The following is a 26,890-nucleotide window of genomic DNA, read 5'->3' as shown; positions in this document are numbered from 1 at the left end:
GCTGGAGAGTCTCGTTGTGAGCGTACGCTGTCACAAGTTTATATTGTGGTGTGACTGGAGGGGTTTTCAACTCCACTCGAGCATGATAAATGAAGCCCGAATACAATGTGTCTTTGGAGACATCTTATGGATTACCATGTCTTGTGCACGCGGTGTCCAGATTTTACACAGGCTGTCGGATAGTGGCTAGCCAAAGTTCAAGCATTTGAGTAGCCTTCTCCAGGCTTCCTCCACGCCAATTAACGTGCCATTTCCCCATAACTTTTCAGAAACAGACCCACCAGTCCCCATGAGGTCCAGACGCTCCCACTTTGTTGACTCGCATAGCTGACATCCCGCTTGCTCCGCAACATGCCTACCTACAAGTACGCTACCTAAGCAAACTAGATCGAATGCCCAGTGGGCACGGACACGCACGGGTCCTTTGGGAGGCGAGCATTAATAGTCTCGAGGAGACAATTACTACAAGTAGTGCACTTAAGCGGCTAGTTGCCGTCCCCGCCCCCGCCTGGTTGCCGTCCTCGCCTAGTTGCCGCGCCCACCCAGGCTTGGACGCGTTATTTCCGTATCGCTGACTCGAGGTATCTAGTCAACAGCTCTAGAACTAAAAGACACGCAAACACTCACACGTCTTGAAGTAGTCTAAGCCTTCTCTGAACCTTCATTGCAACCCGTGAAAGTCTGCGTCCTCGCCATCGGTTTGAATCATCCCAGATGCAACCACTGCGTGGCCTGGCATTTGCGACACTTCAGGTCCGCCACCTCCCTTTGTGAAGATGTTGTGCATGGCACGAAACTGGGTCGAGTTCTGGATTACAATGCTTTGGACTTGACCAGACTTGCCTATCGTTAGGGTCCGAATATCACTCTTAGCCTCAATGGTTTAATTTTCGCATGCAAGTCGGTCAACAAGCAAGAACACTGATCAGTCCTGCACTGGATGGTCAAAAACCATGCGTTGATACGGCTCAGTATCGAATACACTCTTGCCCAATTCTGGCTGGCGTCACAGCCGGGGATTGTACAAAAGCCTCTTATCCATGCGTCGAGTGAGCTGTGCTATGGCACCTCTTTCGTATAACGATGTCTGCAACCTCGCTGGAAAAGTTCCTCATCGTGCCCAAGCTCATTCAAGTAATCGTAAAGACTCTTTTCGCGTTTATCACGAGCCCTTTTCGAGGATCAAATGGAGCACCCACCGTCCTCGAACATGTTTGGAACACCGCGTTGCGGACCTTGTTCAACACCCTGACTGTGTCCCAGTTACAGTAAGCCTCTTAAAAAAAACTCCCAAGGCCAGTCCAAAGCAACTGTTGATTCTTGGTAGATTGATTCTCCCTCCATTCTCCAAAACCTATTACGCGTGGAGCAAAGCACACAATGTACCAGTTGACATTGTACGCATTCCGAACACCAACATCACAGGCTTCTGGATCGGCAGCAAAGACTCGGCCACATATGTCACCATTTACTTCCACGGCGGTGGCTTCGTGATCGATGGTGGTCGTCCACATTTGGATTTACTACTTCGGATGAATACTTGGTCTGATGGCAACCACGCGGCGTTCTGTCCTTGTTACACCTTGGCTCCGGAGGGTCTGTACCCTCTACAGATTGCAGAGTGTGTCGAGGCGTTGCGGTATGTCTTGTCTATGCCTGGACGTCAGCCTTCAAATGTGTTACTCGGCGGGGACTCGGCTGGTGGCAATCTAGTCCTCGCTGTGCTCAGCCACGTATCAAGACATCCTCATCCGAACCATAACGTGGTTAAACCACTGCATGTGGAGGAGCCTTTGTACGGGGCGTTCGTGATTGCACCGTGGGTGTCGAGTGACGTGACCAGGTTTCAGTCCATGACGGCGTTTGCGAATCGAGATATCGTGAACCCGAAGTGCGCGAATCTTTGGATGGAGACCTACACCGGTCGCAATCAGGGCATCGTCGTCGAGGACGATGAATATATCGCTCCAGAGCTGACCACGGCTGATTGGTGGACGGACACGAAAGTATCGAATATGCTCGTCCTCGCAGGAGAACACGAGTTTCTGAGAGACGGCATCCTTGCTTGGGTAAAGAAGTTCCAGGCGGGACCTGGCGCGACCGTATTCAAGATCGTCATCGGGAAACAAGAGGTGCATATCGCGCCGTTAACAGCGAAACCGGAGGATGTACTAGATAAATTGGGAGATGACTGTCAGGAAGCAGCGCTGCGCGATTGGGCAAAAGCGACTCTGAAACAAAAGTAGGGTTGCCAGGACTGTAGTCAAAAAGACAAAGACTCTAGTCAGAGGCTTAGCAGCCATGACAGCGGACAAGGAACCATTTATTCCTTACCAAAGAGCCTATATTAATAATGATTTATACGTAGAGATGGCGAATACAATTGAATCGCCCCTGTCGTCGAAAGATACCTTTCGGTTGTCGATAACGCCGACTCCTACATGGAGGAACAAGAATAGATAGATTAGGGGGACAGAATGGTAAATATTTAGCCATAGCCTCTCTATTAGGCGGAGCGTACAATCCCCTTGTCTTATACAGGGCGATGGCAGGGATTGGTACACACGTGCGAGAACGCATGAAGGCCGATCCAATGGGGCGGTATTCAAGATAGAGTTCCTAGCCGTGATGTAGAATAACAATAACATCACTAATATATTAGGGACTTCTTAGCAGAGTAGGCAGAATATAGCGATAAGTAATAGTAAATACCCCTGTAGTATATAGTCGATACTATGCACGACCCTCAATATAAGAGAAAGAAAAGAGGAGATACTCCTCCCCTAGTACCGCGATCGTCCCCAAAAATTAATGGTAATTTAGGAACACAGGAGATACGATCGCTCTATTGAAACGGAGCACTTCGGGGTTCGGCATGCACGTGCAACAACGCACAGGGGCCTGTCGGGCAGGTCGGGAATCGAGAATGCCTTTCTGGCTGAAGCTGGCAAAACAACACCACCACCAACACCACCTACAGAGAGGTAGCGGCTAGGGCAACGAACGCCGAGCACGGCGGCGGCCTTGGGGAGTGGAACAGGACACAGAGGCTGCTCAGGAACAGGTAGACGGTATCAAAGAACCATAGAATACTCTGTTCAAACTATAAAGAGTGGCACACGGGCAGCACTGTCAACTGTCAAGCACACCGGCAAGGATTGCCTACCAGCATGGATGTTTGCCTGTCTATTGTGCTCTCTGTCCTTGTTGAATGCTCAGCTAGTCCTTCCTGCCTTTTACCCTCCCAGCCACAGCCAGAATACTGGTCCTTTTTGTCCTGACATGTGACCAGCCAAATCGCTTCCCCGCTACTCGGTACTCGTCCCCATACCAGCCCAACACTGCCACTTGGCTTGTTACAATATGGTAGTGCATTGTCGCATTATTGTATTGTGTACCCCTATTCGCCAATGTGATATTATCATGCGGCAATCGGCATTATTATCTCGTTGTTAATCACGTGACCTACGTCAGCCTCGCCATCGAGGCTATTTCACTCAGTAGAGCTTTTTCTACTTAACCCACGCCTAGTCCCCCGTCCCCATTCGGGAAGAGCTACCCGCAGTTACCACCTGGCACTAAACTTGCTCTGAGGCTCTCTTTTATGCCCTCTTTTCGCCATCTAGAGCGAAGGCCCCTGCTGCATTCCGCGAAATGAGCGCCACGTTAAAATCTACGTACCGTCCGGCACCCGCAGATTCCTCTCTGCCACCAGGTTGGACAGAGCACAAAGCGCCCACCGGCCATACATACTACTACAATGCTGAGACGAAGCAATCTACCTACACCAGACCCAGTCTTTCCTCTGATGAACCACTCCGCATTGACTATGGCGCCACCGAGCCCGACCATGTTATGCGCGCCTCGCTGCAAGCTATGGAAGAATTCAACAGAAACAATGTCATGGCGCAACCGGGGCATTTCACGGGGGGAAGAAGTTACCAAGAGCACTCTCGTCGGAGAGGCAACCAAGGGGACCGACCCAAGTCGAAAGCCCCTATCCCGAATTGCGGGCCGTGGGTGCTGGTGAAGACGAAACTAGGCAGGAGGTTTGTGCATAATACCGAGACGAAGCAAAGTTTTTGGAAGTTTCCGCAAGATGTCATGATGGCGGTGATCGAGATGGACAGGCTGGAATGGGAGGCCAAGAAGAAGGCAGAGACAGAGCAGCAAGAGACTAAGGAACGTGAAAAATCACAACTGAGGGACGATGCAGAGCGATCAGAGACTCCCACAAGGGAAAGACCTCAAGCTTCTACTGGCCCGCAAGAGTACGACAGCGATGAGTACGAGGAAGTCGAAGTGACAGATGAAGAGGTCGAAGGAATTGATGAGCCGTCAAAAAGGCCTCGTCTCTCCGACGAAACTGAAGGTGAAATCCCTCCATCCACTGGACCAGTGGAGTTCAATGAGGACGATATAGCCTGGCAACTTGCGCAGATGGAGGGCCATGACGGCTATGACGAGGACCGGGATCACATGCACGGCGATGGAGAAGGAGCGAACCCGGAAGAAGAAGACGAAGACGAAGGCCTCCCTCTAACCGCGCAGGACAATATAGCACTCTTCCGCTCGCTCCTCGACGACTCCGGCATCTCGCCCTACTCCACATTCGAAAAACTGATCGAAGACACCCTTCTAGTAGAAGATCCCCGTTACATCGCGTTACCAAACACCTCGTCACGCAAAGAGGCTTTCGGGGCATGGTCTAAGGACCGAATTGCAGAGTTGCAAGCCTTCAAGGCCTCAACGTCCGCGAAAGAAAGCAAGAAGGACGCAAAGGTCGAGTACCTGCGGTTTCTGCAAAAACACGCCACGCCAAAACTATACTGGCCGGAATTCCGGCGCAAATTCAAAAAGATCCCCGAGATGCAGGACCGGGAGTTGCAGGACAAGGACCGCGAGAAGCTCTACCGCGAGTTCGTGGCTAAGTTGAGACTAGGCGACGCGGAGAGCAGGAAGGAATTCGTGAGCCTGCTCAAGAGCGTCGATCGGGCTAAATTTGACAAGGGTAGGGACAGGGGCAGTTCAGTTGCTCTGGACGCTTTGCCGGACGCTGTCCTGAGGGATGTCAGGTTCCACATCTTGGAACCTACCAGGAGGGACGAGCTCTTGAGGACCTTCTTGGAAACGCTCTGAAGGAGGGAGTGAACAGCCTGTACCGTCTGTGTGATTTTAGAGAATTATGTAGGCAGGCAGGAGGCCCACTAGCCTGCAATTTGCCGAGGACACTGCACACCTGGATCTCAGTGCCAGGTCTCCAGTCTCAGATCTCAGTCTCGAGCCTTAGGTCTCCATGAGTCTCGATCCCTGACGCTCTCTACGTACAGTACAGCACCTCCGTAATCTCTCAGCCCGACTCCATCTTATTGCCCTCTTGTGCTCTTCCATACCCAAGTCTATACTCTAAATAGCCGAGTACCCGCTGCGGGTGCCACGGCCCCGGGCGGGAGACGAACACCTAGATATACCGAGAGCACTTGATCCAAAACTAAAAGAATCAGGGATCAAGGATCGATTTACAATACGTAGGGCATTGTGCAAAACTACCACTTTGCATTTCTTTCATTCTATTCTGCACGGGGTACAAAGAGAGTGGATGAATAACTCATCAAAAAACAACACCTGCCTGCCCCCTCTGGCGCCTTGAAATCCTAGTACTCCGTATTGTACGTGCCTGTGAGGTCCTTGGTTAAACATCAGATGACTAGCAATAGGCCTTCCTTCACCGACGCCTTGAACCCTGGCTACGTTGATTCCGGAGACTCAAGCAAGATTAGCTGTGCTCGTGAGGACGTTCCATCACTTGGACTCCTGGTGCATTTACAATTGCATCGCGTCTTTCCCACTGCTCGCCTCATATGGGGTATCAATCCTCTCATCGCTCTGCTATCTTTACGTCAGACAGCCATAGTCTCTCTCTTCTAATCTCCTACACCCTATCCAAACTCTTCAGCTCGTCCAATACAGAACTTCTGTCACCCTTTTCCTTTTGGCGCTTAGCTATCGGCCCTTATGTATCAGCCGTACCACCCCCGTCACCACCACGTGTTTGTGCCATAAAATTCTGCAACATGCCCGTCAACACTCCCAAGTTGCTCTGTGCTTCGGGGTTCTGCTCGAGACATTTCTTGACCACCAAAAACTCGCCTTCCGCGGCAGTGGGTACTTGCTCGCATAAATGCACGACCGAAGGGGAAGATGCCAATTGAGGACCAAGAACTTTCTGGGCGATGACCATGGCGGGGTTCGGGGGAGGTGGGAGCTGCAGTGTTTGTTGGGATGGCGGTTGATGAGGTTGTGGTAACGAGGAGGAAGGAGTCGGTGTGGTAAAGGCTGGTGTCACACCTAGACCCTGTTGAGGTTGAGGCGTACCGTTCACTCCAAGTTGATTCGGCATTGGAGACTGACTATAAGGGAAGCTCCCTTCGTGAGGCGTTATGGGAGTCTGAGCTGTTGGCCCCCCTCCTACCGCTGGACTGGCAACCGTAGCAGATGTCCCATCACTCAGGGTCGCCTGGGCGTTATGCGATAACTCACTGTTCTTGATGACGATCGGGACCAGCAGCATTTTCTCCTGAGCGGGATCTGGAAAATCCGTCTCGAGTTTTTTGACGAACGTAGGCATTTCTTGACCCTTGTCCAGTGGGATCAAGTAGATGTCTTTGATTGCTGGATTTGTGTGTTGGATCCCTACGCCAAAGCGATTCTTGTTCTTGAAATATTGGAAGAACCTGTCAAATTGCTCCTGATCGTGCGAGTTTGTGGGTTGTGGCATGCATACAATGACCAGATCAGACGTATTGCTGTACTCCAGGCCACAAAGGTATTCTTCCGCTCGACTGGGCTGGATTCGACCCCCTAGGTCGATCTCAGGCGGGATGATCTGGTCGTAGGTCATGCGCAGCGTGTCGGCCTCGGGAGTGGCCCCAGCTGCATATCTTGCTACAGCGTGGAACCGGCCTAGGTTGTTGCCGTTGACGATGCCTCGCCAAACAACACCGTCGGCTTCAGCAGATTCCTTGGGTGAATAGGGGGGTGACTCGGCCTCTTCGTCTTTAAGCAATTCGTCGATATCTGCGTCTGCCTTGGTCCCTGGGGCGATGGGTTCTCGGACAGCGACGGTTGGCGACGTCGTTTGTGGTAGTTCGCCAAATCGCTGACTGTCACCATCGGGCGAACCTTGGACGTTCGACCAGACCTTGTCAATATCGAAATTGGCCGACGATTGTCGTCGGGTGGTATCGACGGATGGTCTCGGTTTGATTCCTTTGCCCGGAGCGGCTGGGGTCTCGGATGGGCTTCTCACACCTGGGCTCTTTGCATCCCCGTCTTGTTCTGCGACACTAGCTTTCCGTACGGGAGCATTTGAAGTCGCCGACTCTGCCGCGACCTGCCTTGACTCGTCCACGTACTCTTCACCCTTGTGTGTTCGTCTGATTCTCGGGCCCTGCTCTTCCACGATGGTATGTTGTTTCTCCAACTCCTTCATGACAGCTGCGTCTTTTTTCTTCTGCTCCTCGCTTGCCATATCCTTCGCATCCATCGACGCAAGGGTGTGAGGGAGAAGATCTCCATTCAATAACCGCACCCCTAATGCGCGGTTCTTCTTAACGTTGAAGGTTATCGCTCGCAGTTGGTTCTTGTAGGACTCGTTGGGGTCGCCGTTCCCGCCGACCTGGACGTGATACAGAGCATGTTCCGTACGGAGACCAATCTGGTTTGCAACTTCTGTGGCGGACGTGCCGGGAGGAACAGTGTAGTCGCCTTGCTTTACGGCTTCTTTGATTTGTTGTTCTATGAGCTTGATCAACGTGGACGCAGCCTGACTCCTCGATTTATTTGTAAGTTCCTTTACGTCCACTGCAACCGCCGAAACAGGTTCTGATCTGGACGCCTGCCTGGAAGGAGTCTCAACCTTGACTGCTTTGGTGCCATTGCTGTCAGCAGCCGGTGTGCTTCGCGCTTTCTTGTTCTAGTGACATGTTAGCAGGTTCTTGTTGACTTGCGAGATATATCGTACCTTTACTTCTGGAACAGACGGCGACTCTTCTAGTTTGCGCTTCTGTCCTGCCGCGGGAGTGTGCGCTGGGGTCTCATCAACATCCTGAGATGTGCGAGACACGACCTCGCTTGTCCGAGCAGTACCCGATTTCCGTCCCTTTCGGCCTCCTTTCTTCTTCCCTTTCCCGGCCTCAGTAGCCTCTTTCTGTCGGGCGGCTTCTTCCCACGGTTTCTCTCCACGCGCAATGGCTGCTACCAATTCCTGGTGATCCTCGGGGCGACACTGTTCGCAGAAGTATTGTGGAGGTTCATAGTCTTCCGGAAGACCCATGCAACTGTTATGCTGCCACGCCGAGCAGTTGTCGCAGCAGATCATGGCCCGAGGAACATCTTCCTCCTCTTCGTAGGTGCCGCAGACACAGCGGATGATTTCTTCACTCTCATCTTGCTCTGCGGCCTTGGCCTTGTTGGCCTTTCCTTTGCCCTTTTTCTTCGTGGGGACGCCCTCGGCGATATCGCGATCTTTGGAGTATTGGCCTTTGGTTGCGCGACCTGAACGTCGAGGTTCTTCTGTGACTGCGTCAGTAAAGCGCAACAGACGTGGCGCGCAGCGAGTGCGGCTAAGATAACGGTAATGCTTACCAGCCATGGCGACGACAACGACGAGTCGCTAGCTGCTACAATGTACACGAGACACGCAGGATGTGGCCGCTTGTCATCAACCACGTCTAATATCGCGATCTACGACAAGTTTGGGGTAGTAGAGACAGTGTCCACGAGACCAGTGGAAATGCCTTCAGATTCGAGTAGACTAGAGATCTGTGCCAACGTAACCCCGCCACAGTCCTATGGCAGATAGCGCGCGATGAACAACGAAGTGAACGAGTGGCCCGAGTTAAAAGTTGTGATGAGAATATGGAGATAGGAGAGAGGAGTGTGATGCCGTGCAGGCGGGCGATCGTGAAAGTGGCAGCAACTCCTCAAAGTCTGAGCTGCGACACCACCAACACCACCGCCAAGGAAGCGGAGGCGCAGTGAAGTACGAGCAAGGTACGAGGGACCCGGTACTAGCCACTTACTTCTATGTAAAAGCGGCGACCATTCCGGTTGACGTAACCGAACTAGGCGCTGCAAGATCCACCAGTTCTTGAATCTTGTGGTTTGATCGCCTCGGTGACAAGTTTGAGGCCTTGGATGTTGTTTTCTCCCGAAGCACGCAGGTCGTCTTCTTCACCTCCTCCAGCGTCTTTCATTGAGGGACTGAACAGAAGTCCGGGGGTGCTCTGTACAACCATGGCCGACGTCCGAGCTCTCCTCGCCGCAGAGCGGCAGGCTCGTAGAATCTCTCACCCTCACCTCTCCTATACTAAATCCGGTATGCTAATCTGTACGGTCTGCAACCTGAACGTCAAGTCCGAGGCCCTCTGGGAAGGGCACCTCAAGAGCGCAAATCACAGGAGAAGCGCCGCCCAAGCCGCTGCGCAAGAGAACGCCACTGCAAACGTCGGCACCAATGCAGGCAAGGGAGTTAAGAGGAAGATTGAAGATGTTGACGATGAGACATCGGAAGAGCGTGACGAAGCGGACCTCGATGCGCGGAAGAAGCCCAAGTCGCGGCCAGAGAGTATTGCTATCCTGGAGAGAGGAGAACCAGGAGAACCAGACAGCATACAGACAAGAGCGCTGCCTGCACAAGGGGAGGGTGCTGGACGGAAAGCAGAGCAGCCGACACCACCTGCACCGGCAGCGGACAATGCTCCACCGCCGCCGAATGGCTCGTCCCAGCCACCTACAGTAGATGAAGACGAATGGGCCGCCTTCGAGCGCGAGGTTGCACCATTAGCCGCAGCCACACCGAACTACTCCTCGGCGACAATCACTGCAGCACCGGTCACAACCGCTCAGCTCAAAACCCAGGAAGACGAAGACAGGCGGAGGAAGCTAGAGATTGAAGCGGAGGACGAAAAGGAGGACGAAGAGAGAAGGATAGAAGAAGAATTCGATCTCATGGAGCAAATGGAAGAGCGGATTCGACGACTGCGAGAGAAGAGGGATGCACTCAGAAGCGGTGTCATGGCTGGAAGGGATACGGGGCAGGGCGTGAATGCGATAGCTGCTGACACTGCTGGACAGGATGCAGCCGAAAGTCGCGTTAACAGACTAGACGACGAGGGTGAAGAAGATGAGGAAGAGGAAGAAGATGAGTGGTATTCGTGAAACTCATAATGTTGCCAGACTAGGAGCATGCGATATTGGCATTCAAAATCAATCACTTGCTGGCCACCCTTGTGCAAGAGCTCTATAATATCTGGTCATGATAATCCTCAAATGAAAACCTGGGAAGCGAGCAAAAATCAAGTCAAGTCTTCGCCCATGACATCCTCTATCTCGACAACACCCGTCACCTCGTTGTGCTCGACAATCCCGAGTAAAGTGCCTCGCTTGAGGAATTCTTTGCCGCGACCGGATCCCTCGTCCCTCATCTGGTGAATCCATCTTTTGCACTCTTCGACTGTGGTTGAGCTCAGAACGGATATCCAGTCTGTCTTCTCGACCTCCACTCTGCCACACTCATCCGCCACAGCCGAAATAGATGCAGAGGGATCTCGTAGGTTCTGAATTCTCCTTGGACCTATCATATGAGTCTGAGAGGTCCGGACGAAACCGCGGGGTGACCTTACGGCGGCCACAAGCACATCCAAGCACAAGAGCGGACGGCTTGATTGTGCCACCGCAATTGGGACTTGCGACACTGCAGTCGCCAGGTCAGACATTCTGGGCGTGTTAGGAGCGGAGGTCTTCAAGGCAGCGCCAATTGCACCACCAGGATGATTTGCTGCAAAAATGGCCGGTGTCTGAAGACCAGCAGCGGCATGAAGTTCATCAGCGACCGCAAGGGCCAGGCTGTCGCCCAGTGCCAGGGTGATGGTTGTCGAGGTCGTTGGCGCTGACACCCCGAATGACGAGATCTCAGACTCATGAATGGTAGTCGGTAGAAGTATATTCGTCGAGCCCTGTCTTACCGGATGTGACAGCAAAGGACAAGTGGTTGGAGTCAGGTGTGCCGTCATGACGATCAGTGGGACACAGAATTCAACATGTGGAAGGAGGGCTAGGAGTTCGGGCGTCCTTCCAGAAAATGTAATCATGATAACCGTGTCATTGGGCCGAACGATTCCCAGGTCACCGTGGAGAGCCTCAACAGGGTGGAGAAATATTGCATGGATTCCCAGCGATACAAAAGTGGCGACAAGTTTCTTTGCAATATGACCAGACTTGCCAACGCCCGTGAAGATGGTCTTGCCATGCCGAGTCTCTGAAAGAATGATTTGTCGGATGGTCCGAAGAAGAGAATCCTGGACCTCCGCAGAATTGGTGTATAGTTCCTCGAGATGGGAGAGTGCCTGTCGCTCGGTGGCAAGCACGTGCAAAGCCTTCTTGATTGTTCGGCTGTCTGGCTTGAACGTCTTCTCGTCAAAGCTCGCCGGAATGTCCGGAGGCGTAATTGGTAAGGCCTCGATTTGCTCAGGAAGCGGACCATATAGTGGCATAGAAGGCGTGAGAGGCGTTGGGAGAGAGGCCTGCAGAGTGTAGGCCATTTTCAAGTGCAGGGCTCAGCCTTTCGTGTCGTGGAAAACAAAAGTAAAATGCCGAGGGCCAAATCTGCCACAGCCCGGTCTCAATAGAATTGGGGACAATTATTTGGTTCGGTTCGATGGTTGATTCAAGATATAATCCGTTGTGATGATGGTTCTGGAGTGCGAGTATCGAATCTCACCATCACCAGGGTCGTGGGTCAGCGATCGATAAAGCGTAGATCAGACGGCCACTCCGGATCGCGAACAGAGTATATTAATGACATGACGCCATAGACTTTGCAAAAGAGGCAGTAGAAAGGGGGAGGTGTGCACGACCTAGGGTGGACTTGCAGTCTGGGTGGGAAACAATGGACAAGTGACGAGGAGGAGGATATCAATTGTTTTTTCCCGATCGACTTATCGCTGTCATTGCGACAACGGAATGGAGGAGGAAGACCAGAATAGGGAAGGCTGGTGGGCCGGATTTTGGGCTCTTTTGGCCTCCCGACTCTGAAGTCTCGCCAGGTGTATTACCACTGGTGCGGCGCCCGTTTTGTGCCTATCAGCGAAGGAGTTTAATGAACAGGAAGCCTGGCTGAGGATCGGCAAGAAAAGAAGTGGGTTTCGGACAGAATCGATTTGTGTAGGTACTAGCTTGCAGAGAGAAAGAAAATGAAACGGCCCAAGTGAGATAAGGTTTTGCGGTGGTATGTATGTATCGAGAGATTGAGAGGGCGCGGCGTAGACAAGAAGGATTGGTCAGTTTCAAGAACAGACCGCTAGATAAAGTCAGTAGCACTCTGCGAGATACACAAGAACATGGGGGGGACGAGGAAGGATTGATGACTCGTACAATACCCAGTACCTGGTCTGGAGACTCGAGGTCGATGGCGCAATTGGAGAGTAGAAGGACGCAAGAAAGAAAGCTTTCAACTAGACGAGGCGCCAACACCACCACAACCTGTGCTGCTGCCGCCGCGAGCGGAAACAATTCTCTTGACGTTCTGTAAGTGGGGGCTGTTTGCGGTCCTTGCCCCTCCTAGCACCTACGAGTCCGCGCCTAAGTTTAGCTGCCTGGCAGTTACGTAGCGCCTAGAGTATTATGTATTATTACCTATTACCTGTAGCACCCACCCAGTCTGTACTGAGTACCTAAGTACCTAAGTAGGTAAGTAGGGGCGCTGCTCCTTTGATCCATCGTCGATTCTCCACTCAACTTGCTCACTTGGTTATTACCTCGTACTCAGTTATCAGCATCCAAGCTGAGTCCTTACCAAGCTGTCCCTGCACTTATGTCCTTCAATCCATCATTCCTCAGGTGCTTGCCCTGCCTTTGCTCCATGGAGCCTGGCACCAGATGGCCAATTCACCCCCCAAGCATCTTCCTGCGTCCGGATTCAGCGCCTTGCTGACGAGGATACGGTATCGAACCCAATCGCTTCGGCTACTCGCGCCATGTGCTTGATATGCCAGCAACCTTTAGCAGCTGCGAAACTAGGTGCTGATGACAAACCCGTGCTGGACCTTCCCCCCTCACAGTAGGTCTAGATGAGACCCTCTGACCGCTCGACCTTCCAAGCGACTGAGAAGCATGCAATCATGGGATGGGCGGCCGCAGCGGCTTGCACCTGAAGTTCAAGACCCCTGGTCGACGATGCATTCGCTTGGCCCCCCAACCAGATACACACAATGTTTGCGGTACCTGATCTGCGCTGTGTGCAACAACACTAAAATGCTGAGCTGGCAATAGGGACCGTGGGAACGAGTGGGAACGAGTGGGAACTAAGTGACCACAATCTTTCAACAAGACAACGCAGAACGAGGTACATATGTGAGCCCTCCCACCCTTACCTAGAACTCCCCAGTCGCTGCCATCAATAACCCGAGTTGCCCGAACCAGCCTTTCACCTGCCATTTTCGCCGTGTTACCAGGTTTAACGCGCGTAGTACATTCCAGGCATGCCGCTGCTGTGCTCGCGATCGACTGCACGACTTAGCGATGGTGTCCGATAAGACACATGGCGATAATTGGATGGTTAACTCCCCCATCATGACTCAATCTAGGGTTGGACGCAGGAGGCACATTGTGGTCTACGATGTATTTCACCAGATATATGTATATATATATATATATATCGCATAACATAAAACATCCAGAACATGCTGCAGAGCCTTGACAACACAGCCTGATGACTGTCTTACTGGCCCGATCATGAAGACTTTCCTATATCGATTGGCAACAAGCAAGCGTATTCGGCGCCACCTCAGGCATCTCATTTATTTCGCAGTCCTTCAACTGGAACTCGGCAAAGCTAAATTTCATTGCTGAAGGCCTGCCATATTCTTATCAACGAATATGTATTTCTATACAAGATTGTCCTGTGATCCTTCTCTTTTTCTCCCTCTTTCCTTTCTGCTCGAGCCACGCTTTCATATTTGCAGAAGTACAGAATTCCAAAAAAAAAAGCGTTCGTCCTTGATATACGCCCATGGCAATAGTATAGCTCGACCGCGCAATCCGACCGTTGGCCATGGTGGGTAGTATTCCTGTGACTTGGCCGCTCCGCCCCAGGGCTTGCAGATTTCTCTTTCTGGAAATATCATTCCCCCGGCGACGCAATCTCAGGGGAAGAGACTGAGGGTGTGATTTGTCGAACCGATAATCCGCCTGTAGGGTTTCAGAACTTGCGAATGTGAGTCTGACCATACCACGGATCCGATACAGAAAGAAAACGCATTTCAGCTGGAAATGTTTGACCAGTGCGTACCCGACCCAGTTTCGTCTGGAATATTCAATATGGACCACATATCACAGTCAGGGAAAGTCATCCAGAATCAAAGCCCCCTTATGAGGAACCGCTTTCATATGTTCCAGCGCCTTGACCTCTCTTCTCTTCGCAAATTCCAGTATAGGCTCGAAGTTTCGACATTTGTGTTCACGGAAGAAGTCAGGGAATTGTTTCGGTGGGTTGCCCACCCAGACGAAGGGGAGGAGGCCTGTGTCAGAGCTACACATGAGAGCCTGGCGAAGTGTGTCGAGACAGTGCCCTAATACAGACGCACGAGAGATGGTCAGTTGATTTGTGTTTCGGTCGCAATAGAACACCAAGGGATAAGGGGGCCCGTCGAAGTGAGAATAAAGAGACCATTCCCGACATACCAATATGGAGTTTGACTATGCGATCGCCGTCAGCGAATTCCCCTATGCTGTGGGACTGGTAGTATTCGTAATTGAACCAGAGGCCTCGGCGTAGAAGATTCTGGGTCTAGGTCAGCGATAGCTCCAGTATTGATGCGCTGGGATCTTCTCGGAGCGCGGAAACGTTGGCTTCCTTACCAAGCAGTGTATTTGATGCGTGACTTCCACAAATGCCACATAACCGGGGCCTCCATAGTCCTCCCCCACCATGACACGATCCAATTCTAAGCCGGACTTTTTGGCTTCGTCGACAGTCAGGACAACGCCTTTGACTAGAGGCAGGAGAAGGGTTAGAAACGACATTGAACCACATTCCGAAGTGCGATATGGGGGCGTGGAGGTACTCACGTTCAGTACCCAGTTCCTCCCAGGCTGCGTCAACTTCCGGACTCGCTGCTTGTCGATAAATGGATTCCTTGTAGAATGACGCGTTGAATCGCGTGCTGCTGTAATGGATGTTTACATCTTGCTCAACAGGGCCTGACACGTTCTGTTAGTGTACAACAAAGTTTGGAAAAGTGCAGGCCGAAAAGCTCACTCCAGTTCTGTGAAGTGTGAGCGGTGCACACCCTGTCTAATTGACTGTGCCGATAGACTCGAGCACCGTAAAAGGTGAATGCATTGGATACGACAAGAACCATCGCGCAAAAGGTCCACCACAAGAGCCTCTTAGAGTTCCAGACTGGCTTTTCACGAATAATAGATCTTTCCGTCGAATCGTCCTTGAGATCCAGCAAAAAGGGCACATTGGATTCTTCATATGAGTCCATGATTAATCGTCGAAGAGATGGTACCTTGCCTAGGATATCGCAGTCAGTACTTTGTTCGTGTGGTCAATTTCGACAGCGAAGTTCTCTGCAGAAGAAATGTCCAGGAGACAACTGAGTTCACAGTCTAGGGGAAGCTGCTCGGCTTCCCCCCGGTCGATGATACATGGCGAGCTTTTGATCTTTTTTTGGAACCGGCAAATGGCCATTCGATGAAAGAGGAAGAGAGATTCCCAGTAAGGTGTGGCGGTCATCCTAGTCGTGATCTGGAGAATGACCGGTGCCCCCCCACAACATGTTGATTATGGGTTAGAATACAGGCCGTTGTGGTTGGATCGTGCACGTGTTGGTATGTACGTAGTCCTTTGCATTCCTGAGATCGGATTCATCTGCGTATGGACATGAGATCATTCCCAGAAGTGCAGATGCCGACCCCGACTGTGTCGGTGTACAGCCGTGTCGAGCACATGAAGAATGTGGTGAAGGGCGAGTGCTCTGCTGCAAAGCCTTTTTCAGACTCCATAAAAACAATACATGACCTTCTCATAAGGACGTAGCCACCTTGACCATATTCCGTGGATTGGGAGTATGGAGTATGGGAGAAACTCGCATTGTAGCGCTTTTGGTATAAGTCCATTCACTGCGGCATCCTAGAGGCATTGTTCGAATCTGGATTTTGACTTATGCACTAGATAACTATTAGTCGAATGCAGAAGATGCATCAAGACACAGTCTTCCGGTATAAAGCTTTGTCTGGAGATTCATGAAGACAAAGTCAAATCCGAGAATAGAGAGAAAAGGAATACATGAAGAGAACGGGGTGAGATGTCCCCTCTGCCAGATGGTATTAGCGGTGGTGGTGGAGCTCCTTCAAAGCGGGCATCCCGCAAAAGTCCAGAAAGTAGCATCGGCAACCCGCCTCGCCGCCAATATCTTTTTTGACCCGATCAACGATCAACGATCTCAAACTGCGCTCGTGTTCTCCTGAACAATTACGCACCTCATCGCAGCTTTCATCCAACACGCCCATTTACAGAGAGTAATCTTACTCGGTATCAAGAGCTCTGACCGCTTTCCGCACCTCTCGATCGATGGGCTCAACACAATGCCTTCCGCTTCCCCCTCTCCCATCAAACGGCCCTCGCTAAACGAGCGCACGTCCTCGACCCATTCTCTGAGTTCCTCAGGCAGGCAAACAACCACCCACAAAGCCCACCGTCCCCACGTCGTCAATCGCCATTCAAGAAATGTCTCGCACGGAAAGGGACTCAGTAAACTAGGCAAGGTCCAATCTACCGCCAGCATCACTTCCGACTATCAGAACCATCACCAGCGGAAAAAGTCAGGGGGCACCTCACCTCCCCACAGCCCGAGAACGCCTCTGGTAAAACGCAACAGCTCCCATGTCACCTTGGTCAAGAATACCTCCTTCGGGAACCTGCGCAAAAATCAATCCGCCAACGCTCTGCCACGAAACGTCTCCCACGGGGCCCTGAAGAAGGTCGGATTAACGCCGGCAGTTAGACGGAAGAGCAAGGGAGAGAAAGATGGCGTGTTTCAACTTGGTGACCGATCTTCAGACGATGAAGAGGAGGGTGAATGGGAGGACTCAACCACACAGTCTCCCGAACTCACACGCAATAATTCCAAGACATCTACGCCAGTGAGGGCACATACGCCCAACGGTGAGGCAGCCCCTCGACGCCCTACAGACCCGGACATTAGCCATCCCGAAAAGACGTCCTCGCCTCCCCAAGCATCCTTAAAGACCAAAAATCGATCTGCGCCGAACCTCAAGAATGAGTTGGCCATATTGCAGTCGCAGAACCCTGCTGATCCTGCCCTGCTTCAACAATATCCTCGATCTTCTCGTGCCCCTCCGGCAATGTCGACTGTTTCTGCACACGTTGGACCTGGCCAGTTGGTGCGGAACGACTCGTCCAGATCCTTCACCCACATTTCGCATGCCGACGCTGCTTCGTCAACAGCGAACACGGGTCACACGGCCCTTACCCCTGCCTCCGGAAAACTTACTCCTTCGTCGTCCGGCCCCGTGTCCGGGCCCGTTTTGGTGTCCTCGTCTGTAGAAGGTGGTGTCTCACATTTCCTACCGACAGACACTCCAGCCGGCTCCGTCCGCCATATTGTAGACGACTCTGATGAAGACTCCCCGTCAAACTTTCTTTCCAACTACAAACCCCAACCGTCGGAATCCCCGGAGAAGGCCAGGACTCTGCACAAGGCAAGGATATCCCAGAATCCATCCCGGACGCAGCAGAAGCTTGAGCTGCAGAGAAGGGAGATCATGAGAGCAGGCGCGGCGACACCTACAACCCCTCCCCCGGCCGGCATGGGACTCCAACTAGGGTCTGGGACGGCGATGCATGGCCGTGCAGGATCCAGAAATAGAAATCGATCGCTAGCCGGGGAAATCAAAGCTGCGAAGCAGGATTATGAGAGTGCCGTCAAACAGTTGATGGTGGTTAGGAGGTTCCGCAGTCCACTCGTTGAAAGCATGAATCGACTCAAGGACAGCAATTCACTGCCTCAAGACGTTGGCTCCGTCGCCCCTAGTGGAGCATACTCTAAGAGCAGACCGCAAAGTCGGCGTGGACCCAGTGCGACGAATGTGAATGGACACACAAAGACTGGCGTCAGCCGGAGCTTGGAGGACCCAAAGCCGTCACCATTGATGTCACGCTCCAACAGCAGAGGCCATGGGGGTAGAGTCCATTTCCAGCGCCAGAGCAGCCATGATGATATCGAGGTGACACCGTCGCAGGGCAATCTTGATGGTGCCCAGGACGATGAGCATTTTGGACTTTCATCGGAGGAGGCGCTGATGCGGCGGATTTGGGACAGCCGGGAAGTGTATGACGCTGGCGAACCTGGATCGGCGTGAGGGTTCGTTGCTGGGTATTCCCGCCCTGGAAGAACGGGCGATGGGTTGCTTGTCTACCTTGGTGTTTCATGTTGATGTTTCTATTCTTCTGCGTTTGAGCGCATTATGACTTAGTAGTTACCGGTTCTGCCGTCCACAGTCGGACCTGATGGGGCAGTGTCTAGTAAAGGGAAGTGCTGCGACGGGATCACGGTTTGGCGGTTTATTGGGCACTCGAATTCGTTATCAACGACCTTCTACGTTCTTGATCATCGAGAGTCTTTCATCCAGCCTCCAAACAATTCGATTAACCCTGGCCCTGGGTCTATCTGGTCTGTATCCTCTCCGAGTCCCTTGAACTGGCCTAGACTTGATCGGGCAAGTAATATCGGCCTTGCCGTTTCCCGATGTACTTTTGCTCGCGTCTTTCCGAGAATTTCTCTCTTTGATTCGTCGCCCTCGGCCAACTCCTTCAACGCAATGTCGGCTACAAGCTTGGAATATCCTCCTGCTTGCCCCTCTTGTTCCCATTGTCAAGACATGATTGGGGACATTGCGGTGATGGAAAGTCATGCTTGACCGAGGGCCATGCAACACTTGGGCAGTTGGAAGGTTTGCGCGATCGATGCTGGGCCGCTTCGCCACTGTAAAGTCACCTTTCGTGCTTTTCTCACCCTTCTGCTGTCTCCATCATGCAGGGCATGGGCCGTCGATGTCCATCAGAGGCTCCTGGCACTCTGGTGGGTTGGGTTATACGAGGCTCTTGTGGTACCTTCACACATTGGCCCTTGCAGGGTCCTGGTAAGGCTATTAAAGGCGCCCGCTCATTCTGTCCTCATCTGTTCCGACAGACACCGCTACCTTCAGCAAGAGCTCTATTTCCACGGCTGTGAGATTGGTGCCGTGTGACGACCATCGTCACCTTTTTCATATCTGAACAGGCTCAGTCCAGGCTCCGGTCCTCACCATGGCAGCTCCATCACCTGCATACAGCTCCCAATCGTCCTCTGATGCGAGTCACCACGGCGCCAGTTCGCCCAGTCTCCCATACGATCCTCCTCTCACATTCTCCACCGTCATCGACCATGATCACAACACGATCAACAAAGTCGCTGGGCGCCTTCTTAGGGCCAAGGCACCCCAGGACCGTGCCCGCCTCCTGAAGGAAGTCACCTGGCGGCTCGTCCGGCACGACGTGTCGGAAGACATCGTCATGCGGCCCGCTTTCATCGAGCACCTTGGCGATGAGGGCGTGCACATGGCCGAACACGACCGGACAGACCACGAGAGAGCCCGCTCCAAACTGCTCGCACTGTTCCACGTTCCGCTCGAAGGGGACCAGTTCCTCGGCGCCCTGCGTGCACTCTTCGCGCAGCTATTGGAGCACATGAAGGTTGAGTCCGGACAGCAGATCCCGCACTTGGAACACATGCTGGATCCCGAGGAGAGCCAGCGGCTGGGCAGGGAGTATTTGAAGACCCAGCGCCTTACCCCGGACCTGCAGGTAGTCGACAAGTGCACAGGCGCGAGGAGGCGGGTGTGGAGCGACGTCGAGGACTTCGCTAGGACGGAGCTGCAGAGATTCAAGGAGATCTGGGACGAATTGAAGCTGAGCGACGACCAGATCGACGCCGAGGTTGAAGCATGCCACAGGAGGAGGCTTCATCGCGGAAAGTTGTAATTGAAGCCTCGTTGGGTTCGCTTTGGTGTCGAATGGCGTGCTACATGGCGGCGTTTTACCTGGCTCAGCGGTGGCGAACGGCGTCAGATCTAGGCACAACTTGTTCGTGCCGTCGAGGGAGGGATTTGCTATATCATTACTACTGACCATACAATACTCACTTCGCAGGTCAAGGCTAGAGATTAACGAATTAACGAATTTCTCTTCTCTCTTTTTCTCTCTCTCTTTCTTCACCTTAGAACTACATCAGATCCCACATCGACAGATGATTGACTAAGTCGCCTTCCTAGCGACTAAATTAAAAGGTTTCCTTCCACAGTTCATCCATCACCAATCTGGAATCAACTCATTGCTCTCCGAACTGTCCTCGTCCAGGACTTTCCTCGCGGCTTCCCTTCCCCAAACAGGCAGCCTCTCGACCTCCTCCTCCCTCCCTTCCTCGGCGGTCTTGAATGTCTTCGGAATGTATTTTGGATCCAGCAGTCCTACTTGCACGAGCACGGTCGCCTGATCCCAGTGGACGTGCTCGTGGAAAAGCTTGCCTCCACGCAGGCACACCACGCTGACCAGCACAACTTCCACCTTTTTGTTCGTCGGTGGCACGCCCGGCAGCATCCAGGGTATGTCGGTGGTGTGTGTGAATGAGACAAACATCTCGTCGACTACCCTGTCTACGCCAACGGTTCGGCTCAGCAGCCGTATCCGCATGTCTGGCGGGTTATTGGGGATGAAAAAGTCGGCGTAGAATCGGCGAAGCTGGTCGTGGCCGATCCCACCTGTCATGGTTGGGACGTGGTTCACGTATGGCTGAGGTACCATGGTCGCCATGGTCTTGTCGACGTCCTTTTCCCCAAACTCGAGTCGCGTGTGAGCCTCCCAGATTGTTTCAAGGTCGGGCCCCTCGATGTCAAAGGCTAAGCGAAGCAGACCTAGTGTTCGCGACCAGGCTAACGAGGCGCCAATCTTGTCGAATTCCTCGAGGTCGTGCTCGGCGAAGCCTGGTCGGGTGTTCTCGTAGCGATATGACGGGAAGCGTGTGCCCCATCTCTGCGAGGCGGCCAGGTGGATCAACACGTTCAAGGTCGGGGGGAAGCTGGTTGTGGTTTTCGGGACATGTCCTGGATAGTACGCGACAACAGCAACAAGCTTGGGCATGGGCTTCATACAAGCTTCCAGAACCAGAGTTGCAGCGTCGCCGTAGGCTGGAAAGAAAAAGACTGTCAGATCCTTGAAATTGAGTGGGTGTTGAAATCCTAGGGGGTCGGTTGTCGATAGAAGGTTCACACAAAATAGAAGTCGACGACATGTCTCGAGCGTAATGTGTATCCTGTTCTTCACTTACCTACGATGGCGTAGCGCTCCCCAAGCTCCAAGGGGTCTTGTAAGTGCTGGAGCTGTGCCATATAGGCCGCCTTGTCTCCCTCATATTGAAGATAGCTCAGCTGAAATCCTTCCTCTTGGAAATGAGATATGATTGTCGGGTCAAAGTCTTCAGTGTCACTTGTCAACACGAGTCGAGGCGTGGTCGTTGTCCAGCTCAGATGCACAGTTCGGCCACCTCCTCGCATCCTACGCCGGATTTGCTGCTTGAGTCGTCCAACATCGCCTGGGCGGGTGTCAACATCAATGATGGGCCTGCCACCGATTTCTACGCGGACCATGTTGTTCGAGGGTACACGGTGTGAAATTTACTACAAGAGAGGAGACTGGAAGAAGTAAATCGAAAGATCGAGGTAGAAATGCGGTGATTGACCTTCTTAAACTTGGTCAGTGCATCCCATTGTAGTCACTGCAAGTCGAATATGACGTATAGCATCGGCAACTTCCAGTCAGCCTTGTACACTACCTCTAGCCAATCATAGCAGGCCAGGCTGAAGATGTGGATGCGGGTGACTTTGACCGCGAATTTCTTTGTCGATCTGTCAAGGCATCGACGTGCTTTCTCCGAGTAATGGCTTTGTGCAGGAGATCGTTGTTTTTTCGCTCCGCGTACCGAAAACCTCTGCGATTCGCCTGCCAAAGACGCAAGAACTCCTCTGGTCGAGATAAATTCTTCCGCATATCGGAAGAAGTTCAGGATGCCCTTGCAACTGGCAAGCCAGTCGTTGCACTGGAGACTACGATTTACACGCATGGTACATTGTCCAGCCTAATACAGGATGTTCAAGGCTCACAAGTCATCAGGGTTCCCCTACCCTGAAAACGTTGCCCTATCCTCCCACCTGGAATCCCTAGTCCGTGTCAACGGCGGCGTGCCCGCAACCATCGGCATCCTCGAAGGCAAGGCTTGTGTTGGCATAGCTGCTGAAGAACTCATACAACTTGTGTCCACCGCCGGCAGTGAGAACACGTGGAAGATATCAAGACGGGATCTGGGTTTCATCGGGGGTCTAGGGCTTCGAGGTCAAAAGCTCAATGGTGGCACAACCATCGCTGGGACAATGGTCCTTGCATATTTAGCGGGCATCAAGGTCTTCGCAACAGGTGGCCTGGGAGGTGTTCATCGTGGAGGGGAGAATTCTATGGACATTTCCGCAGACTTGACAGAACTTGGGCGAACGCCTGTAGCGGTGATTTCAAGCGGTTGTAAGAGCTTCTTGGATATCCCGCGCACGTTGGAATATCTTGAGACGCAGGGGGTGGGCGTGGGCACCTTTGCGGATGGCAGACAAGGAGATGTCGACTTTCCCGCCTTCTTCTCCCGTGACAGCGGTGTCAAAAGCCCCAAGACAATTCAGGACGAGGCTGATGCCGCAGCTATTATCTATGCACAATACGGGTTTCCCGTCCATTCTGGATTGCTTTTTGCCAATCCGGTCCCAGAAAACTCGGCAATGGCAAAGGAAGAGATCGATTCAATTATTACTCAAGCAGTCGCCGAAGCCGAGCAGAAAGGCATTGGTGGGAGTGCCAACACTCCCTACATCTTGAAGCGGATTCGGGAACTAAGCAACGGAGGGAGTGTGCGGGCGAATGAGGCCTTGATTGAGGCGAATGTCGTCCGCGGGACTAAAGTCGCCGTCGAACTGGCGAAGCTTGAGAGACGGCGTGGAGCTGCGCCTCAGCGGTGAGCCGTGTTCGGCTTTTCACAGGGTAGACAGGGCACTTGCTGACATGATCTAGAGAGAATGCCAGCAAGGTCATCCGGGGTGGGAACTTAGCCACACCTACAATGAGCACTCAAAGTGCTCCGAATAGCCTAGCGGAACCGGTACACAGGTCTGTTGAACAGTCCTTTCAGCCGGTGGAAATACTTGTCGCCGGATCGCTCGCAAGTGATACAGTGTGTGACCATCGGCCGTTCAAAATCACACCGGACTCAACCACTCCAACGCTTCACACTTCGAATCCGTCCACCATTTCTCAGTCACCCGGCGGGGTCGGCCGTAATGTTGCCATGGCCGCCCATCTGGCAGGTGCAAGAGTCACACTGGCGAGTGTGGTGGCGGACGATCCGGCCGGGGCATCTCTTCTCGATCATGTTGAGAACAGCGGTCTTGGGACGACGGCTATACGACGGCTTTCTACTAATGACGGTGCGCGAACAGCACAGTATGTCGCCGTCAATGACACAAACAAAGATCTCATGGTTGCGATGGCAGATATGTCAATATTTGCTCTCCCGGAACTCGAATCGCCAGACTATTGGATGGCAAAGATGGATGAAAGCAAGCCGAAGTGGGTGGTTGTCGACGCAAACTGGTCTCCGCCCATTCTTTCGTCTATCTTGAAGGCTGCGAAAGCCCACCAGGCTTTTGTTGCGTTCGAACCTGTTTCTGTTGCAAAGGCTGCTCGTCTTTTCCACAAGGACAACTCTGCCATCATCAACGCTAACGTAGCGCCAAATCATGTTGTTAGCCTTGCGTCTCCGAACAGGCTCGAGTTAACAGCAATCTACAACTCGGCCAGAAACGCGCTGATGTTTGAATCAGAGCAGTGGTGGAACACAATCGACAGCCTTGGTCTCTCTGGCACGAGTTCTCGGGATCGATTGATCTCTGTCGCGGGTCATGAGTTAGTCGAACATGGGATCCCACAACAATGTATCCAGCTTCTTCCATTTATCCCAAATCTGGTGACAAAGCTCGGACATCGAGGGTGTCTCTTGGCTTGCCTGCTGCGGCGTGGGGATCCGAGACTCACACAGCCAGAGAACGCCCCATATGTGCTGTCGAGAAATTTGTCCCATGAGCCTGAGATAGGTGGCTTGTATATGCGGTTGATTCCACCATTCGTTGAAGTCGAACAGAACGAAATAGTGTCTGTCAATGGCATTGGTGACACAATGTTGGGTGTTATCGTCGCAGGCCTTGCTAAGGGTCGCACGCTTGAGGAGGTGCTGCCTATTGCACAACAGGCAGCGGTCCTCTCCCTGAAGTCTGCAGAGGCTGTATCACCCCATGTCCGGAATGTGCAGGCAAGGCTCAGGTGAGGCGTGAGGCTTTACGAGATCACCCCAAGGTCACCCTTGCCTTGTGCGCACGCCCGATCAAGGCTGAGACGTTGACGAGCCAATCCCGTCGCTTCCGTGTCACATGAAGCGAGGCTTGATGCCTTAGTCAGCAGCCGCTCTCCGATATCTTTCGATCTCTCCCAGCCACTGACTTCCCGGCTATTTCTCCCATCAGCCCATCCAATCCGTTGAAATACAGGGTCAAAGGCATTCTAGATTGCGCGTCATCATCGAAAGCATCGCAACGGCGTCGCAATGATTGGACTCCTCTCTATACTCCATATAGCATTTCTCCTGTTCCCATGGGCAGTGTGGACAAACCCGATTGTCCATAGCCTTAGCACAGATCCGGCGGATTCCGCGGCTTCAATTCAGCATCTCAATATGTCGGAGTCGATATCTCAGATAAATATTCTCGAGATGGGAAGCCAGATAGGTTCCATCGCCGCGCGACAAGCCTCCTGTCCCAACCCATCCACAAACTCACTTTGCCCGCAAAACTTCTGCTTCATCCTGCAACAGAACAGCGACAACACGGCGTGGGCAACGTGCTGCCCTACTGGCTGGGTGCTAAGGTTGAATTCGGCCGACTGGACAACGCAGAAATGCGTATTTAATGGTATATCGGAACCGCCGCTGCGACCGCTGAGCTGCGGCGGCAATGGGGGGATTTTCTCCGGATGGGCATGCGTCTATTCGAATCAGAATGTCAGCGCAGGTGCGAGGACGAAATGGTCGACAGTTCTTGTTACGGCAATCCCTCTCTTTTGGTTCGGACTGAGTTGGTGCTCGTAACCGGGGCACTCCGTTCCCGGTCCGGTCAACAAGCACGACTGTGAGGGCACAGCAGAGCACAGCAACGACAATGGCAGACATGGTTACGTGGCCACGACCGCCTAAGGCCACGACGACAGACCCCAACATGTATCCCGACGATGTACGAGCATCCTGGAGGATCTGCATGTTCTGAGCGCATTATGATTGCTGTTTACGATACCCATGACTCCATGACTCCACGACTCGAGGCTCCTAATGCACCACGAGTCTCCGACTCGCTTATGTAGAAGTATATTCAGACTAATGTTTCCCATTTTCCTTGCGACCTTCTCTCTTTCTGATAGTTGCAGAATGGTCTTGCGAGTCTTCGCGCACTGACCCACCCACGAGTCCAAGACCACCCACCCTCGGCGACCTCGGGGTCTACCCAGATTTCCAACCATGTCGCCGGTTTCCCCTTAGCGGGGTCCAGTCTCTGGCAATCCAGCAGGGGCCAAGAGGTTTCAAAAAATTTCACCAACTCGAACGGGCAATGGTGACGTGAGGAATCAAGCGGCTTTCGGCCTCGTCGAATTTACCAAGTGATGGATCCGATGGAGGGCGATTTCATTTCTAATGCAAGGGGGACGCAAAGGGGGGGGGTGGAAGAGGCCAAAAAGGACCGAGAACTGACCTACAAGGACTTGTAACAAGTACATTTAATAATGATGCTGAATAACGTGCCTCCTCGTGCTTGCTCCCCTCAATGGAGGGCAGTCCCCGATAATGGAAGAGCCCAGAAATAGAGGGGCAAAAATGTCACGATGTACCTGCTATGAAGAATAATCCGCGGTTAGCTTAGGTGGTCTTGTGCTTGGTGATTTCCCGGATATACGGTGGAAAAGATATCCTAGCCCTTTGGTAGGTATATATACACATATATAATCCGTCGCTTCCCGGCGCCACGGCATCTTGACACCAGTTGCGGAATTCGAACCAAACCAGGCTCACAATCGATCAGGCCAAAAGTCAAACAGCAGCAAGAAAGGACCAGTTTTAGCTAAGAACCTACGGAAAGCGAACACACGACGTCAACACATATACCAAGATGTGCATGAAGAGAACGTGTCCTACTTGTCGTAAGTCTCCTTCCCCATCCCTCTTCTCCTAGGCTCTTTTGATTCTCCAGAGCTTAGGGCAAACATTCAGCCCATTGCGCCCCATTATCTCCCCCGGGGCAAACATCCCCTGCGGACTCTTTCCGCCTTGGATTTCTTGGCACGACGACCCCTTGGAAGGGAAAGAAAACATGCACTAACTCGGGGTCCGAGCAGAGAAGACGACGTGGTGGGGATGCGGGAGACACATCCCCAGCGTCATGGACTCCGTACCCAAGGACGCCAGGTGCACCTGCAAGCCCACGGTCGAGGTCAATGGGAACGTGTACCCGCCCAAGCAGGGCGCGGGCCATCCTGAGTAGGCAGGCTGTGCATGCGTGGATTAAAGAAAGGACAATCAAAAGAAGGGATGGATGGAAGTTGAAGGAACAAGCAGGCAGACAGACGAACAGA

At 52.7% G+C, this 26,890-nt stretch overlaps 10 protein-coding genes across 10 annotated transcripts; 6 read left to right on the top strand and 4 right to left on the bottom strand.

Annotated features, from left to right (window-relative positions):
• Positions 1 to 1,083: 1,083 nt before the first annotated feature.
• A1O5_03709 (uncharacterized protein) lies at positions 1,084 to 2,246 on the top strand (the record flags this gene model as incomplete). Its single annotated transcript, XM_007744320.1, has 2 exons — positions 1,084 to 1,268; positions 1,328 to 2,246. 2 exons carry the CDS (start codon positions 1,084 to 1,086, stop codon positions 2,244 to 2,246), a joined length of 1,104 nt encoding a protein of 367 aa, XP_007742510.1.
• Positions 2,247 to 3,654: 1,408 nt separating this feature from the next.
• A1O5_03708 (uncharacterized protein) lies at positions 3,655 to 5,139 on the top strand (the record flags this gene model as incomplete). The annotated part of the gene is made up of 1 exon (XM_007744319.1): positions 3,655 to 5,139. The coding sequence occupies one exon, from the start codon at positions 3,655 to 3,657 to the stop codon at positions 5,137 to 5,139; it is 1,485 nt and encodes a 494-aa protein (XP_007742509.1).
• Positions 5,140 to 6,013: 874 nt separating this feature from the next.
• On the bottom strand, positions 6,014 to 8,653 carry A1O5_03707 (uncharacterized protein; the record flags this gene model as incomplete). Its single annotated transcript, XM_007744318.1, has 2 exons — positions 6,014 to 7,975; positions 8,024 to 8,653. 2 exons carry the CDS (start codon positions 8,651 to 8,653, stop codon positions 6,014 to 6,016), a joined length of 2,592 nt encoding a protein of 863 aa, XP_007742508.1.
• A 644-nt stretch (positions 8,654 to 9,297) lies between these two features.
• Positions 9,298 to 10,221, top strand: A1O5_03706 (uncharacterized protein; the record flags this gene model as incomplete). The annotated part of the gene is made up of 1 exon (XM_007744317.1): positions 9,298 to 10,221. One exon carries the CDS (start codon positions 9,298 to 9,300, stop codon positions 10,219 to 10,221), a length of 924 nt encoding a protein of 307 aa, XP_007742507.1.
• Positions 10,222 to 10,358: 137 nt separating this feature from the next.
• On the bottom strand, positions 10,359 to 11,603 carry A1O5_03705 (uncharacterized protein; the record flags this gene model as incomplete). Its single annotated transcript, XM_007744316.1, has 1 exon — positions 10,359 to 11,603. The coding sequence occupies one exon, from the start codon at positions 11,601 to 11,603 to the stop codon at positions 10,359 to 10,361; it is 1,245 nt and encodes a 414-aa protein (XP_007742506.1).
• Positions 11,604 to 14,397: 2,794 nt separating this feature from the next.
• A1O5_03704 (uncharacterized protein) lies at positions 14,398 to 15,551 on the bottom strand (the record flags this gene model as incomplete). The annotated part of the gene is made up of 5 exons (XM_007744315.1): positions 14,398 to 14,630; positions 14,743 to 14,842; positions 14,920 to 15,053; positions 15,130 to 15,261; positions 15,320 to 15,551. The coding sequence occupies 5 exons, from the start codon at positions 15,549 to 15,551 to the stop codon at positions 14,398 to 14,400; spliced, it is 831 nt and encodes a 276-aa protein (XP_007742505.1).
• A 1,102-nt stretch (positions 15,552 to 16,653) lies between these two features.
• Positions 16,654 to 18,450, top strand: A1O5_03703 (uncharacterized protein; the record flags this gene model as incomplete). Its single annotated transcript, XM_007744314.1, has 1 exon — positions 16,654 to 18,450. One exon carries the CDS (start codon positions 16,654 to 16,656, stop codon positions 18,448 to 18,450), a length of 1,797 nt encoding a protein of 598 aa, XP_007742504.1.
• A 946-nt stretch (positions 18,451 to 19,396) lies between these two features.
• Positions 19,397 to 20,110, top strand: A1O5_03702 (uncharacterized protein; the record flags this gene model as incomplete). Its single annotated transcript, XM_007744313.1, has 1 exon — positions 19,397 to 20,110. One exon carries the CDS (start codon positions 19,397 to 19,399, stop codon positions 20,108 to 20,110), a length of 714 nt encoding a protein of 237 aa, XP_007742503.1.
• A 327-nt stretch (positions 20,111 to 20,437) lies between these two features.
• On the bottom strand, positions 20,438 to 21,771 carry A1O5_03701 (uncharacterized protein; the record flags this gene model as incomplete). The annotated part of the gene is made up of 2 exons (XM_007744312.1): positions 20,438 to 21,312; positions 21,453 to 21,771. The coding sequence occupies 2 exons, from the start codon at positions 21,769 to 21,771 to the stop codon at positions 20,438 to 20,440; spliced, it is 1,194 nt and encodes a 397-aa protein (XP_007742502.1).
• A 290-nt stretch (positions 21,772 to 22,061) lies between these two features.
• A1O5_03700 (serine/threonine protein kinase) lies at positions 22,062 to 24,542 on the top strand (the record flags this gene model as incomplete). Its single annotated transcript, XM_007744311.1, has 3 exons — positions 22,062 to 22,245; positions 22,295 to 23,177; positions 23,246 to 24,542. 3 exons carry the CDS (start codon positions 22,062 to 22,064, stop codon positions 24,540 to 24,542), a joined length of 2,364 nt encoding a protein of 787 aa, XP_007742501.1.
• Between the last annotated feature and the right edge of the window lie 2,348 nt (positions 24,543 to 26,890).

Source organism: Cladophialophora psammophila (assembly GCF_000585535.1).
Source record: "Cladophialophora psammophila CBS 110553 chromosome Unknown aczJe-supercont1.5, whole genome shotgun sequence".
NCBI classification, from domain to species: domain Eukaryota; kingdom Fungi; phylum Ascomycota; class Eurotiomycetes; order Chaetothyriales; family Herpotrichiellaceae; genus Cladophialophora; species Cladophialophora psammophila.
Note: the sequence above shows the minus strand (reverse complement) of the source record. Positions and strands in the feature narration are given on the sequence as shown.